Here is a 17,269-nt window from a genome sequence, read left to right as displayed (position 1 = left end):
CTCTGTGTGCTCTGGTCCTGCCTCATCATCACCCTTGTTCGTTCCCAGCTCAGGTCACCTAGTCACTTCTTCCAGTTAATTGGTCACATCCAGCTCTTTCCTGACCAGGATCTCCCCACATGTCCTCCCTTAGGCAGAAACACAACCTCAAAATACTTCCGTGCACCTTTCTCCTTCAGATCTCAACACAATGGTCACTTTCTTGGAGGGGGCCTCTGATGTGCCCAAGGTAAATTCTCCCCACATCATAATCTCTCATTGTACCTATATTTTCCATGTCTCTTGCTTGTCATAAGTAATAATGATCTATTTATTTGTGCTGTTATTTAATACACAGAGGTAGAGTGAAGCTACCAGAGAGTCAGGCCCATGTCTGCTCTGTGTACAATTGTGCCCCAAGCTCACAGCACAGTGTCTGAGGCACTCTGGGCTCTTGACATCTGTTTACTAGTGGATGAATGAGTAGATGAGAGGATAAACATGCTACCTCTCTCCTCAGTTGCTGACAGCACACGTGTTGCTCACCTATGGTTGACTTAGCCAAATAGAATTTAAACCAAAGGCCCTTCTGATTCTTCATTTCAGAATCAAGGGAGCATCCAGTCTTCTGTGCAGGGAAAAGAGCTTGTTTCTTACCTGTACATGATCTTTGTATAAAGATGCATACAGTTCCTGTCCTCTTCTTCTGTAGTTCTCAATACATGACACAAAGTCCTGGGAAAGAGAGGAAATAAGTGACAGCTTAATGACAGTTGTGATTTGAGATGAGAACTTGTGTCCTCTGACCAATTATCAGGGGAAATAACAGTTACAAGTTTTGTTGGTCAAATCAATCATAACCTCATAAATAAAGACTTCACCTATGTTGATACCACACACACACACACACACACACACTCACATGCATGTCTATGGCATACTTCCACTTCTAGCTATCTCAGACCATATGTGAAATCCCATTATAATATGTGCAAAGACATGAATAGACATTTCACTACAGAATATACAGATGGCAACTAGACATATGAAAATATGTTCTACATCATTTCCACTAGGAAAATGAAAATTAAAACTACAGTGGGGGGTGTGTGGGAGTACGGGGTAACAGGGCAAGTGATGTACTGATCACTGAGTTTTACATAAAGCTGATGAATCACTGCACCCTACCTCCAAAACTAATAATATACTGCATGTTAATCAATTGAATTTAAATTAAAAACAAAAACAAACAAAAAAAACTACAGTGAGATATTAATACACACCTATCCAAACTGCTAAAATTAAAAGGTAATAACACCAAATGCTGGTGAAGGTACAGAGAAGTTAGAACCTCATGTACAGCTGGTAAGAAGGGATGGTACAGCCACTCTGGAAAACAGGTCAGTAGTGTTTTTAAAAATCTATATAACTAACATTGGGGAGGGTATGTGCTATGGTGAGTGCTGTGAAGTGTGTAAACCTAGCGATTCACAGACCTGTACCCCTGGGGATAAAAATACATTATATGTTTATTTAAAAAAATAAATAAATAAATAAATTTTTTTAAAAAACTAAAAAAAAAAAAATACATAAATAAATAAATAAAATAAATTTTTAAAAAATCTATATAACTACCATATGACCCAGCAGTTTGACCCCTGGGGATGTATCCCAGTGAAATGAAAACTTAGACTCGCACAAAAACTAAAACCCATATATACATGATTATAGCAACTTTTTTCATTAACAGACAAAAACTGGAAACAACCCAGATGTCCTTCAACAGGCAAATGGTTAAACATATTGTAATGCATCCATACCATGGACCACTTATAAATAAAAAGGATAAACTGTTGGTTGTTGATACATGCAACAACAACCTGGATGAATTTGCAAAGAATTATGCTGAATGTGAAAAGACAAACCCAAAAGGTCACATATTGTATGGTTCCATTTAAACAGTTTTTTGAAATGGCACAATTATAGAAATGGAAAACGTACAAGTGATTATGAGAGTTTATGGGAATAAGGGGAAAGGCAGTGGGAATGGCCATCACAGGGCACCATGAGGGATTCTTGTGGTGATTGAGATGTTTTTGGTTATGATATTTACTGCAATTTTACAAGATGGCACCACTGGGGGAGCTGGGTAAATGGTACATGGTATCTCTCTCTCTCTCTTGCTCTCTTTCCTTCTTTCTCTTCTTTCTTCCTCTCTTTCTGTTTCTCTCTTTCTTTTTTCCCTTCCTTCCTTCCTTTTTGAGAGAGAGAGAGAGAGCATGCACAAGCCAGGAAGGGACAGAAGGAGAGGGAAAGAGAGAGAGAGAGAATCTTAAGCAGACTCCAAGTTCAGTGTGAATCCTGACACTGGGCTTGACCTCACAATCCTGAGATCATAACCTAAGCCAAAATCAAGAGTCAGATGCCTAACCAACTGAGCCACCCAGGTACCCCTACATTATCTCTTAAAACTGCATATAAATCTACAATTCTTTAAGATAAAAAGTTTAGTTTAAAAAAAGTCACTGAGGGCTTTATCTTTACCATTCTAAAAAAAAATACTCATGTCTAGAATATATTTTAGAACTATTAATCAATGAGGAAAGAAAACCAAAAAAAAACTCAATAGAAACTTTTAAAAAGAAAAAATTGAACAGGCATTTAATTTTAAAAGATGTCCTAGGGATGCAAGGGTGGCTCAGTCGGTTAAGCATCTGCCTTTGGCTCAGGTCATGATCCCAGACTCTTGGGATCGAGTTCTGCACTGGGTATCTTCTCAGCAGGAAGTCTGCTTCTCCCTTTGCCTGCTGCTCCCTGTGCTTGGATGATCTCTCTCTCTTTCTCTCTCTCTCTGACAAATAAATAAAACAAATCTTTAAAAAAATAAAAATAAATAAAAGAGGGGCGCCTGGGTGGCTCAGTGGGTTAAAGCCTCTGCCTTCAGCTCGGGTCATGATCTCAGGGTCCTGGGATCGAGCCCCACGTCAGGCTCTCTGCTCCGCAGGGAGCCTGCTTCCTCCCCTCTCTCTCTGCCTGCCTCTATGCCTACTTGTGATATCTCTCTCTCTCTCTGTCAAATAAATAAAATCTTAAATAAATAAATAAATAAATAAATAAATAAAAGATGTCCTACTAGCCAATAGACATACAAGAATGTGGTCAACTCATTTGTCATTTGGGGAACATAAATTAAAAACACAATGAGAATATTCAGAAATTCAAATAGGCTAATTATATCATATTTTGATTATGATATGGAGCAAATTAACTCTCTTACACTGCTATATTGGCACAACCATTTTGGAACATTGGCAATATCTTAAAAAGTGAATATATTCATACTCAATGACTCAGAGATTTCATTTTTGGACATATAGCTAATAGAAATTCATATATATGTGTTCCTAAAGGCATGTAAAACAATGTTCATAACAGCAGTGTTTAAAATAGGCCCTATTCAGTACTAGTCAGTACTACTCAGTATTTGAATAGTCTGGGAACAATGCAAATGTCTATCAGTAACAGACTGGGTACATCAAGTTTGATATATTTATAAACTGAATATTCTACAGTAATGGTTATTAAAGTGGTCCATAAATCCTGGAGGTTCCTGTAACCCTTTCAGGAGTCTGTGAAGTAAAAGCTACTTTCAAAACATTGGGACATCTTTGCCTTTTTTTCACTATGTTCACATTTCTACTGATGGCCCAAAAGCAATGAGGAGTAGAATTAGTGTCATAATCTAAACCAAGGAGTTGGCACCAACTGTACAATCATCATTTTATATATTCCTCACCACTAGGAAATCATAGCAGGAAAAAATCCTCACATAAGAATGTCACCAATAAAACAGTAGAAAATATTAATTTTATTAAATCTCAAGTTTTGAATATACTTTTTTAAAATAATCTGTGTGAAAATGGAAGTATGCATAAAGCACTTCTTCTGAATACCCAAAAAGATGATGGTTGTTTCAAGAAAAAGCACTATGCAATTGTTAGAGTTATGAGCTAAACTGGCAGCTTTTGTCATAGAACATCATTTTTTTTCCTTTTATTATTATTATTATTTTTTTAATTATAGAACATCATTTTTATTTGAAAGAATGACTCAAGAACAAAATTATAGTTATTAAGACCTGAGTGTTTGGCAGATATTTTCTTAAAAATAAACAAAATAAACCCATCAACTCAAATAAAGCAATCTGACACTATTTGCTGTGAAAGATAAAATTGAGCTTTCAAATTTAAATATTAGAATGTTAGAAAACGTGTATCTGCCTCTGAGCTTAACAGTTTCCCAGCAGCTAAAAGTTTTTCTTATAAGACTAATGGTGACATGAACATGATAAAAATCATGTTGTGCAAGGAAGCATGTCAACATTAGGGAGATCTATGTAACTCAGGGAACCAATATTCTGAAAGAATGCTAAGATGCATGTTACAAAATCAAGTAGGAGGTAAAAATATCCATTCAAAGTGTAAAATAGATCAATAGATTTTAATGTAATTGAAGACAAAAATGTCACTGATAAAGGTTTCAACTAAACTTTAAGAAACTACTACTTGTTGAGTTTTGGTGTAGTATCAAAGAATGTCTAGAATTTTCTGAAAAGACTATTAAAAATGCTCCCTTCTTCTCTCCTACATATCTTCAGGGGCTAGATTTTCTTCATATATTTCAACCAAAAAAAAAAAAAATAGTACAACTGATTGAGTAAAGAAGCAGATCCAGGAAACCAGATATCTTCTTGCCATGTCAAATAGATATTAAAGAGACCTGCAAAATTACAAAACAATACTACTCTCTTTTAACAATTTTTTGTTTTGAAAAATAAAGCTATTCATTAAAAGTGTTATGTTTAAATATAATGGGTTTATTACTGTTACATTTAAATGAATTAATAAAGGCATTACTTTTAAAATTTTGTTTTAATTTCTAATGCAGTAAATATCAATAGATACAGTCTACATAATCAAAAGCTTTTTGGAGTCCTCAATCATTTTTAAGAGGATAAACAGGTCCTGAGAATTATTGTGTCAACACTATGAAAATGAATGAATTACTACTTTATGCAATGACATGAATAAATTGCACAAATGTAGTTTGGAGTGAGATAAGTCAGAGAAAAGTATATATATTGTGTCATTTCATTTACAAAAAAGTAGCGATGTGAAAAATAAATGTATGGTATTAGAGGTCAGAATTGTTGCTACTTTGGGGGAAGAGGGGACTAGTGACTAGGATGGGACATGGAGCTTGGGAGTGCTTCTGGGTTGCCATTACTGCTGCATTTTCTTATCTGGGTACTGGTCACTTGCTTATTCTCAAAATTCTTAAATCTGTTTATTTATGATTTGAACACTTTTTCTATGTTATGTTATATTTTGATAAGATTAAAAAAGTGTTTATAAGCAAAGACTCAAAAAATATGAAAACAATACAATTTTAAAACCCCAGTTACAGTTTTGGAGTAGTGGGAATAGGAAGATTCCTATATTTTCTTTTATTTCCTTTTTTTTTTTTTTGCAAAATTTTCTTTAATACTGCTGGTTACACGTGTTTATACACATTTATAAGTAAAGCAATCCTTATGAGCATCGCAAGTGACATAACATGCTGACAAATTTGACTAATTTTACATCTAAGGCAAAAGCCCAGACTTTTTCCTAATATGATGCCTTAGAGACATGCAGCAGGAGAAGAGAACTCTTGGGGAACACTTGGACACAAAGTAGCTCCCATCAAAATAGCACATGTGCCATCTTGCCAAAAAGGGACGGGTCTTGTGTGAATGGTCTCAGGGAATTAACTGGGGCTAGGGTAGGGCGTTCCAGGCAGGCAGACTTCAGCTAGGCATATGAAAAGATATCCAGATTCCCATGTTTCTCAGTGTTGCTGAATGAGAGAATGGCAGGTAGAAAGAGCAGAAGACCAAGGACCTTGGTACTTGGCCCTTACTAGCCACAGTACATGGGAAACCATTTATCGTTTGAAATCTGATCTACCGTCTACAAGATGAGTTTCACGTGACCTCCTTTGACTATTCTGAAGAGATGTCATGAAGAGAGGATAAGACCATAGGCTGAAAGTACTTTGTAAACTGAAAAGGTCACCCAAAGAGACGATTTTTGTGTAGGTCCTGGGTAAGATCAGTTGAAAACATTAAAAAATTAAATAAATTTCCTCTCTACAATAGCTTTAGCCCATGATTGTTCATATCCTTGCTTAGATACTTCATTTCTAATTTCAAATTCACTCTCTATTGTTAAGGTCAGAAAATATTAATTGTTCACCTACTATTTTCCAGGTACTGGAGTACAAATGTGAACCCCATATCTGGTTTTGTGGAGTCTAATGGGAGAGATGGATGGTTATGAGCTGCCATGTCCAATGTTGAGCCAGAGGTCAACACAGGACATGGGAACACAGGACCTCGTATGCACACAGAATAGGAGACCTTGTCCCGAGTCACATTCAGACAAGGCTCTGTGGTTGAGATGTTCCTTTAGTTATATCTTAAAAGAGAGGTTTTCAATAGAAGTCTGATGTAGTCCATTAGCATTTTTGATAACTCACTCTTACAGGAATTTGATAGATGGATTTAATGAAAGCAAGACTGGTAGTAGGGAGCCCCCTTAGGACACTACAATGACAGTACAAGTGAGACATCACATAATGGAATGAGTGATGTGGAATTATCAAATTCAAGAATTTTACGAAACATGAAATCGGTAGGAATTGGTGACTGTATGAGATGGTAAGAATTTCACCAATATTTCCAGTTTGCCTAATGAATTAAATTAGATCAACTAAATGAAGAAAAATTAAGAGCGATCACAAGAATAAGAGAAAGAGCAAGTGTAAGTGATATGAGGACATGATGAATGTCAAGTGTCGCAGGTACAGCTGCGCCTCCCTAGAATAAAGCCGAGGTGAGACATCCAAGGTTGATGGATTTGTGAGTCATGAGCAACCAGATGCTAGTCAAACCCTGAGAGATGATAAGATCCTGCATGGAGAGTAAGTACAGAGATGAGACCAATAAGACAAGGTACGAGACCTGGAGAACACCAGTGAAGTTCAGGCCAGGAGGAGAAAGGTTAGAGAGGTTTAAGGAAAACAAGAAAGGGATGTCATGAAGCCAACAGCCATGTGACCATAGTGAATGCACCAGAGAAGTCCTGTGAGACAAAGCCTGAAAATGTCCGTGGGATATGTCTGCTGAAACTGGTCACTGGTAACTTCTGTATTTCAGAGGAATGATTAGACAGCAATGAGTCAGCTAGAAATGTGGAGATAAGACAGTGGACACAAGGAGTGTAAAGCAACTCACTGAAGAAACTTGACTCATGAAGAAGAGAAACAGAGGTGGGAGCAAAGTCACATGATAAAAGAGAAAGAACATGACTCAAGTGTATTACCAGGCTGCGGGGAGCTTGGCAGTGGGTGGGAGAAGCTTGAAAAGCAAAGGAAAAGTACCTGATGGTGCAGGTTCTACCAGATAAGCAAGAAAGGATGGGATTGGCAGCCCAGCAGAGGTCCACCTGAACAGCGGCGAAGGGAGAGGCTCCTCATGCCGCAAGGTGAAGGGAAGGATCTAGCACCGCACACTGACAAAGAAGTTTCCATAAGCATTATCATGTTTAATGCTTTTCTCCTGACAAATCTGTATTGGGACTATTCCCATTTTACAGAAGAGGAAATGGGACAAGAGAGGATGAGGGACTCCAACAACACTCCACGGAAGTGTGATGCTAGACGATGACTCCCTGGATGCTGGCATCCTGTGTGTCTCCCCGGCTTGCATTTCCACTCCACAGTGCTAGGTGAATGTTACTTTCCCACTGGGCTTTGAGACCTTTCATGCTCTGGAAAGCTGTCGTGCTCAGGATGTGGAGACAGGAGGTGGACCATTTGGGTCGGTTCAAGGGCAGAGGCCCATCTGCCTGGGCAGCGGTGGATGTGGTACGTCGATCAGGGACAAATTCAGAGCAGAGCTCTGCATCACTTATTGGAACTAAATAGCCTTTGCTTAGCAACTGCCTGTGTGTTAAAGAGTTTGAGAACCTCTGAAGTAGAACGAAGGGCCTCAGAAGGCCGTTTGGAGACTTGAGAGGGATGCAGATCTGGTTTAGAGCCTGTGCCCTGCTCTCCCGTGCCTCCTTAGGGAAGGGTTTGGCTACAGCATCCAGACCAGATCTTGGAATGGGGAGTGGGGCACATCCTACTGGAGGTTCACCTGTAAGTGAGCTGCCCTCAACTTGGTGGGGTCCACCTTTGCCAGGGCACCCCTGGGGCTGGCCAACTGCTGGTGACCCTCCTGCCCACAGGGCCTCTGAGGAAGCTCCCACTGTCCACTGATGATGGTCGTTACACTTGTTTGTTTAAAGCATCATTAGCCCTGTAATCACAGCTGTGCAGCCTCGCAAACACAAGGAAGGCCAATATCTGAACACAGCCCCTCAGACCCTGCTCAGAAACTTGGGGCTGAGATTACAGTCAGAGGTCTGGGTTCTCCAGCCAAGCAGCACACATGCTGGGTGTGGGACTAAACTTTTCACCTGGACTGTATTGACCGCGTGCTGACATGCCGCACATCTCTTTTGAAACCTCACCATTTTTACTGCTAGTAATTTCTTGCAAGGAAACTATTAGATATGTACACGAATATTCACTGACAAGATTTTCCACCATCCTATTTATAGTAGCACAAAATGACACACCATAAATATCAACACATGGAAGAATGGCTTATCCTTTTGAGAGAATATTAAGCAGTCACCACAAATAACGCTCTTCCAAAGGACCACCACTAGCCCACATGGTGCTTTTGTGTCCCCTTTGGGCAGACACTGTTCTAGGCCTGGATGGATGACTTGAATAGTGGAACAAAGGCTGGATTTCAGCTTCCTTTTGCCACTCTGGCCAGATGTCTTTACATGTAACTGCTACAATCACTCACTGCGGCCCTGGTGTCAAATAAGATTTAAGGATATGGAACCGAGTTTTTGATATATTCATATTTTTTAAAGATTTGATTTATTTATTTGACAGAGAGAGAGAGAGAGATCACAAGTAGGCAGAGAGGCAGGCAGAGAGAAAGGAAGGGAAGCAGGCTCCCTTCTGAGCAGAGAGCCTAATGTGGGGCTTGATCCCAGGACCCTGAGATCATGACCTGAACCGAAGGCAGAGGCTTAACCTACTGAGCCACCCAGGTGCCCCAATATATTCATATTCTTAAAAGGAGGTTAGAAAACCATATGCTAACAATAACAAAAACAATTAAATGTATATGAATTTGCATAGAAAAGAAAACCTAATAGAAAATAGTATTGCGTGCCAAATATTTCCAGTTCTCTCCTCCTGTAGGTACATGGCATGATTACCCTTCCTGCTACCTTTGAGCTATGTGATGCTGGGGAGAAGTGTGCAGAAGCTTGAAGGGCTCACGAGCAATTCGCTAAGTTCTTTTTTAATTGCCACAGCAGCATTCGATGTTCTAGACTCAATGTTCTGCTCCATGAGCCAGTGTCTCTGAGTGAGGACAAGGTACAGCAGACTCCTGGCCAACTCACACAGTACTTGTAGCACAAGGGAGAAACATGACCTTGCAATTTTAGGACAATTAGATGTGGAGGTGTTTGTTACTGCAACATAACTTATCCTGAGTGATACACATTCAAAAATGTTAGAATGTTTACAGTGGGATGCATTAGAACCCATAAAATTCATACGGATTCATTTTTGTGATCAGTGAAAAAAAAGATCGAGAGAGTGCCGGTGAAAGCAAGTGTGAGATCAATGAAATACTCTCAGCAAAAAGCTGGAGCAATTTTGAGCACAAGATACATAACAGGCTTAATGGACGACAGCCCAAATTATAAAATAAATATGCGTGAGTCCCTCTTGATACAAATAAAAGATTGAATAAATAATGGGGCAGAAGAGATAAACCTTTCCTTACAGAGAATTTCAAACAATAGATGTAGATGTTTCTCTCACCAGGAGGCCACCCGTAAGGGTGGGCTGGACTTAAGGACTTGCTTCCAAAGAATCAAGTATGGGAGGGGGACAAAAGGAACTCTGCGGCGGAACAACCTGGCAGACACCACCACGACCATGTGATGATGCTACATGCGTGTCATGGGCCCCAGACCGGACACAGTGTGACGAGAAGCCCACTTCTCCTCTGTGATCTTCCTTCCAAAGCTCCATGACCCAAGCTAATTAGGAGAAAATACTGAGCAAACCAAAACTGAGGCACATTCTACAAAATATCTGACCAGTACTCCTCAAAACTGTCAAGGTCATGAAAAACAAGGGAAAGTCTGAGAATTTGTCACAAATCAGAGGAGCCTAAAGAGACATGGTAACTCAGTGTAATGTGGGGCCCAGGTCTGGATCCTGGATTCATGGGAAAACTAGTGAAACTCAAAATAGCGTTTGGAGTTTAGTTACTAGTAATGCATCAATGATAGTTCTTCACTTTGAAAAGGGCACCATGGTAATTTAAGATGTTAACAGCAGGGGAAACTGGGTGAGTTGTATATAACAGTACTGAATGACCATGAAAAGTACATGAAAGGTATTCCTAAGTAAAAAGCGTATTAGAAAATACAAGGAAATTCTCACAAGTTTTCTACCTAAACTCCATCATGAAACTGAGATGGAAGATATGAGTCACCGTTCCCCCAGTCGGACAGAGTCCCACATCTCCCTTGGGTATAAACAACTCATTGTACTGAGTGTAATTCTCATGTTTAAAGACAAATAATTTTTGGTTAATCTTGCTCCCCCTAATTGCATGAGCCAACCCCTTCATCAGACATTTGACAAAGAAATAGTAACTTATCCCCCCAAAATGGTAGAAAATCTGCCTGGTGGATATAGAGAAGTTTGGTGCCGAATTCAAAAAGTCACCATGGTATTGTTCTTGGTGAATAATGTAAGGGAATTTTAAGAGTATTGTTGACAACTTGATTTTCATTTCATGAATGTTACTCCTACATAACATGATTCTACTGTCAGCAGTCTTTACAATTTTTTTGAAGTTTCTAAATATTCATTAATAATTCCATAAAGAAAAAACAATAACCATGCTGTTTGAGTTTAGTGTCAAATCTAGATTCCTTTAACCTCTGACTTTCTCTGGCCAAAGAAAAAAGAGACGGGTTCAAGTAAAACTCAGGTAAATTCCCATTTACCAAGGCAGATGTGAAACAAGATGTGGAAGAAACTCCCATCCCCAAGGATCTCAGTTCTCACTGGTCACTCTCACTGTCACTCACCAGTCCCCTCTTCTCCACTGGTGGGGGCTGAGAGAATGAGAGATTTAACAGTACAATGTCACCGAGTCTGTGTGTGCACTTTGTAGTTAACATGAAACCATCATTAATACTCTGCTCTTTCCTGGAACACCTCCTCGGGGCTCCCAGGGCAGAGCAGAAACCCTGTGAGAGCAGAGAGAGCTCTGAATTACAGTGGCTCGTCTCCCACCAGCCCTGTCCCCCGATTAGAATAAGCTCCTCGGGGACACTGTCCATCTCTGTCCCCAGTGGCCAGGCAAACAGAGGCAATGACCAAAGTTTGAAAGACTGAAATGAAACTCATAGACTGCTGTCACTCCGCTGAGCCGAATTCTCTGTCACTGTTTATTCCCTGCTCGGAGCGAGACACTCCATGGGATCAGGATTAAGGAGAACCTCAGGGTCAGTGGCAACACTTTCAGGTCTGGTCCTCACACCCTTTGCACTTTAAACCCAGTATTTTCCGGGTAGTAAAACATTCAATTAAGTTTTTCTGTTATGCCTTCTCTGTATAAGGCTGACGCATCTACCTTTAAATAGAAGTCCTTGGTGGAGACCAGGTTTGGGTTCCCTGACAAAAGAAATTAAACACTTTCCTTTTTTGTGGTTAGTCACATATAATGTCTACATGTGCACCCACCAAATGTTAGCAGACTGATAGAAAGAAGGGGCATATGTCCAGTGAGCAAGACGTGGTCAGGGTATCTATTGAATGACTCCAGCCAGGAAACGCTCTTTTCTCCAAGTGCCCAGATAATTGTGCTTCTCTCTGCTATGGAGACACAGCCCCAGATTTGTAATAAGTGTCAAGCAATACCAGAATAAAAATCATATTTCCAGCAGTAATGACAAACAACCGGTGCTCGGAGTGGCTGAGGAGGGACACGATCGCCACAGCTCAATTCATCTCGTGTTAAATTCACTCACGTATTAATTTCTAAGATGAACGGTGGTTTCTAATTTGTCTTTTTTCAACTGTGATGTTTTTATTAAATTTGATCATCATGAGTACATGGAGCATGACTACTTAAACAAACAAAAATACCCTCCAGGGTAGCAAAGGACAAAAGCTCTGGAACTGTAGGTGCTGGGACTTCTCAAGGAAGCCACCCTCCCTTCTCTTGGCCTCCTGCTCAGGTGTCAGGGCCCCCACGATGCTCAGACGGATGGGGAGTGGGAGGAAAGAGATGTCTGCTGCTGAAGCCCCCGGGCTGGGCTGCTTTGTTACGGCAGCACCGGTAAACCCACATGGCTTCTTCACTCCAGATGCTGCCTAGCAAAGGAGCGCCTGCACATGGCAATGAACATTTCAGACAAACAAATGGGAGTTGCGGTTCAAAGGGAGGCTTCTTTCTTTAGTCTTTAAGAAGAATGGGGGTGGCCACAGCCGGAGTTCCCTGAGGATAGCGCTAACCTTATCCCTGTCTTCCTGGATGCCGTGCACACCTGCTCACCTCTGCTGTCTCAGTGGTCACAGGTCTCGGGGGACTTTGAGGGGCAGGGGGGCCTGCATGTAGCTCGCAGGTAACAAAATCAACCCCAACCCTTCCCTCTCCCTTAGGCTGGTCCTCACAGCTGCAGCCACTGTGAGGACAAATAGAGCTGCGGTTACACAGGGGCCCAGCCAGGCTGGAGAGGGTACGCAGGCTTTCAGAAGGGTCATGGTTTTAAAGTCCAAGAGAAGCAGTTGGTCCTATGGAAGGGGGAGGCTCTTCCTGGCAGACAGGCCCACATTTGCCAGAACATATGGATGGGAGACGATAGAGTGCGTTGTAACAAAATATGGAATTGGGTCTGACTTGAAGACAGTGCAGGACGGGGGTGAGGGGTGGGCTTGGAAAAGCATTGAGGTCGGGCTTCTTGCAGTGGGGTTGTGGGTCTGCGTCCTCTAGCCCAGACAGGGTGGAGGTACATGCTTGTTTTTGTTTTTGTTTTTTTTTAAATGTTTATTTTTTACATGCTTGTTTTTGATCAGGGACATGAGAGGTTCAGATCAGATCTTTAAAAACTCACAGTGGGGGTGGCCAGGAGATGCTGGGCAGGGGGTACCGCTTAGTTCTCCCTATGTCCCTGTGCTCAAGCACTTCCGCCTCTTGGCAGAAGCGTAACTGGTGGGCGGGGAATAAACATATGAACTATTCTGCCTCTGGCTCCACAATGGCAGCCAGAAAGCGAGAGCACCATGTAGGTGCGGGACGGGAGCTCTTTATAGATGGTGTGTTTATGATCTTCATTCCCCAGGAATTGGCTTTCTTCTTCCATGATTATTTTTCCTGATCTCATTCCTTTATTTTATTACATGCATCCTCATCTAAAGGTTCCATAAATCCTCTGAGGGGTGAATCAGGATATAAATACATACATGAAATTAAGTAAAGATAAACTGGATATGCTATTCCGCTAATGCCAGACTACCAGCTGAGCCACAAGGCAGATGGTCACAACTGTCCCTCTGCACCTGGAGGGGTCTCTTCCTCCCTACCGATCTCCCCTCACATCCTTCCTCCTCGCCCCCCTCCTCCTCCTTATCTAGTTCAAACTCCTCCAGAAAGCCCAAGTGAGGTTCCCTCTCCTCTGGGCACCTCCTGAGCCTTAACCTCTCATTACAATGTCATTATTTCATCCTCCTACAAGGCGGGATCCCCAGGTCAGGGACTGTGTCTGTATCCACTGGGCTTACACCAAAGGCCTGGGATAGAAGAGAAAATTGATGAATGTGCGTAGAACATCGAAAGAGGGAATGTCTGGAGAAGAGATGTGTGCTTAGAGATGAGAGAGGCATGGAAATGTAGATGCAGATGGAGGCATGGACGCCGATGTATTTTCTGACCCTCCAGAGAAGCTGGAAGGGCACTTGACCTCTGGTTCCTGCACTCTTCTCCGGGACCACTCTCCCATTTGAGCTCCCTGCTCCATTAATACGGACCTTTCTCTCTGTCTCTGTTCTCCAATATACAAACTCACTCCCACTGTCGAGCCTTGGCACTAGCTGGGTCTGTTTCAGGAGTCCACATTCCCCAGATGCTGGAGGGCTCTGCTTCCCTCTCAACTTCATGATCGCTTCCAACCCACAGTGATCGTGAGGCAGTCTCCAGCCCATCATCTATTTCCTTCAGATTATGTTGTACTATCTAATATTTTCTCATCTGTTCCCTTTTGCTTATAGTCTGTTTTCCCAGAACCAAGAGCAGACACTTCGCCTGGTTCCCCAGCCCGTACAGCAGCTCCTAGACATAGAAATCCATGAGCTGGGAACCATCTGCAAGAACTGATCAGATACGCGCTCATTCAACTGCCCTTTAGTTTCACTCGATAACCCCAGCTACTTCCTTCGTCACTCATAATAATAACAACAGTAGATCAACCAGCCCCTGAGGACCTCACAACCTTTCCCCCAGGCTCCCCAGGACTGGACGGCCACACTTCCTTCTGCTGTTCCCACTCTCTCCCTCCTGTGCCTGGCTGTGGAGCCAAGTTGACACCAACCCCCATCGGCAACAGCAAAGAGAAGAAAATTTCACAACTTCCTGTTCTGAGACTTTGAAACACTTTTTTAATTAACCAAAATGGTTTCTCATAATAGATGGGTCCCAGGGCGAGAAGGCGGCTGTAACTCACATGGCAGGCGCCTGGCGGCCACACTGGAAGCAGGCCCTAGCGGGTTGTGAATGGCAGCAGCGCCTCGGGAGGGCCCCGCACTCCTTCTCCACTCCACGACCATCTGCCTGCTTCTCATTTATAGAGTTGGGGCCACTTCTGTCTTGCAAACTCAAAAGCGCTTTTGCATTGAGGAGTATACATACATAAGTTTTAAAAACTCAGATTTAGAGAAGTAAACAAAAGTGTGTTCCATCCCCCATCCTTAGGTCATAATTTTTCAAAATTGAAAGCATTTCTTAGGATGACAATACCTTCCCTCAAATACCACATTAGTTTTTGGAATGCAGGTGTGTCTCACATTAGGAAATCTAATATACAAAAATCTGAATAGATTCCTGGGTATAATTCGCCTTTAAAGAAAATGACTATATTCAGTTTTCAAAAGATTCAACTCATGATTCCTTTAAATTGCCAGGTTCCCAAATTAATTTCAAATCTGTTTCAACTTACAAAATATTGACCTATAGATATTTTTTTCAGAAACCCATCTACTATGATTCTTCTTAGATGCCCTCTAAGTAGGGAGATCAATAAATAGCACCAGGATTTTTTAAATATGGGGTTCATGAGTTATTCATCTCTATATTTTTAGTGAGGAACACTATGTCTGTTCAATAAATTCATGTGTTGTTGAATTTCATTGGATGAGCTATTTATGTATATTAAAATAACTGTGGATTGAGCTGAAGAGTTGGGACTTCAAGTTACTTTGAAACAGTCCTCCAGGACAACCCTCATAAATGGTGTACAAACATAGCCTGATTTTATAATAAAAATACTACAAAAGAACAGAGCCTGGGTGGCTCAGTCCATTAAGCATCTTCCTTTGACTTAGGTCATGAACTTGGGGTCCTGGGATAGTACCCAGTGTGGGGCTCCCTGCTCAGAGGAGACTCTGCTTCTCCCTCTGCCCCTCCCCTCACTTGCTCTCTCTCTCTCTCTCTCTCTCTCTCTCTCTCAAATAAATAAAATCTTTAAAAAAAAATACTACAGAAGAGAAAGAAAGAAAATCAGAAAATAGCAGAAGGAGGTAAGAAGATCTAGTTACCTTTTTCAGACTAGATGTTTCTGCTTGGATAGACCACTTTGGAGAAAGAAATGCGCATTTGTCCCTAAAGACTTTTCAAACATAATTTAGATTCAATGCACCTTTCAACAGGCAGTGGTCAGGACCTGCTGTTGGGCATACGCCATTGATTTGTAAAACCTGCCTAACCTCAGTGCCTGCTCTCTTGGCGAGGGTTCAAGTTATCATCTTGCTGCCAAAAGAAAAGCAACTTTAGCCCCATTTCTTGTAAGGCTGAATAACCAGAAAAGCACTGAGAGGTGGCTCTGTGCCGCTCTAGGTGGGAGAGCCCTTGGTGCCGTGGTGTCATGGTGCGTTTGTGGAACACAGCGATTCTGCCATCACTGTGCGCTGCTCACAGATGAGGAAATGTGTGATTAGCCGGAGGCAGGACCACAAGCTAGCCTTAGGATGAAGTGAGTTACTGTTGGTATTAATTATTCATTTGTTGTGTGGACTTTGCATTCTTGGGAAGTCATGATATGGTAGACCACATTTCAAGATAAGGTTTAGGAATAAACAGTTGAGAGGAAAGTTCTGGTAGAGAAAATTCCATTTGTTCGCTACTTGCTGCCTATTTCAAGAAGGTCAGCATCATCTGATTTTAGCAGTGGGATCTCTTGGTCAGACCAAGGTCTCTGCTAGCTTACACTATCCTTTACGTGAGTGGGAAAAAGAAGCCCCTTTTGGACTGACAAATGAGAGCAAAGATGCAGACCACACCGCAGCTCACAGCTTGACAGCTGGGACAGAAGTCAGGCCCCACCCCCAAACTGCCTATCTCAATGGACAGCCCTGTGTGGGTTTCCTCTGGCATGATGTCACTGTTTGTCATAGTCCAGCCAGCCTCAGGTACCCCCACCAGTCCCTATACCATGCTAACTGTCCCCCACTTGCCCCAGGAGACCAGCCTCTCTCTGCCCGGACTATAGGGATGTCCACATCCACAATGATGAGCAGCTAGTGATTCAGCAGGCTCTACTCATGGCCAAACCCTGACACCCATCCTTTCAAGAGAATGAGGGACAGCCTCTCTTATGTCACTGTATTCTCTCCGCATTTATCTGAAATCTCGTTCACACAAAACCAAGGGGCCTAGCAACACCTAAATCCATCCCTGGAAACATCATCCAAAAAGGGACTGGGGATGTTCAATGGCATCAGCAGAGACTTTTCCTTCTCACTAAACAAATGACATCAGGTCAATGCTCAAAGGGCCCAGTATCTCCATGCTAAAAGATGGGGGAGGTGGGCA

The 17,269-nt window shown here is 41.8% G+C and overlaps 1 protein-coding gene across 1 annotated transcript in view; it reads right to left on the bottom strand.

Moving 5' to 3' along the window:
• Positions 1 to 17,269, bottom strand: part of LOC111145192 (WDFY family member 4) — a 293,576-nt gene that overhangs the window by 107,363 nt on the left and 168,944 nt on the right. Inside the window, exon 40 of the mRNA XM_022499912.1 lies at positions 637 to 714. Coding sequence (XP_022355620.1) covers positions 637 to 714 — 78 coding nt within the window. The remainder of the gene's footprint in view (positions 1 to 636; positions 715 to 17,269) is intronic.

The sequence above is a fragment of the Enhydra lutris genome, unplaced genomic scaffold (genome assembly GCF_002288905.1).
Source record: "Enhydra lutris kenyoni isolate GAN:26980312 unplaced genomic scaffold, ASM228890v2 scaffoldscaffold12, whole genome shotgun sequence".
NCBI lineage: Eukaryota > Metazoa > Chordata > Mammalia > Carnivora > Mustelidae > Enhydra > Enhydra lutris.
The sequence above is the reverse complement of the archived record's forward strand: the minus strand, read 5'-3'. Positions and strand labels throughout refer to the sequence as shown.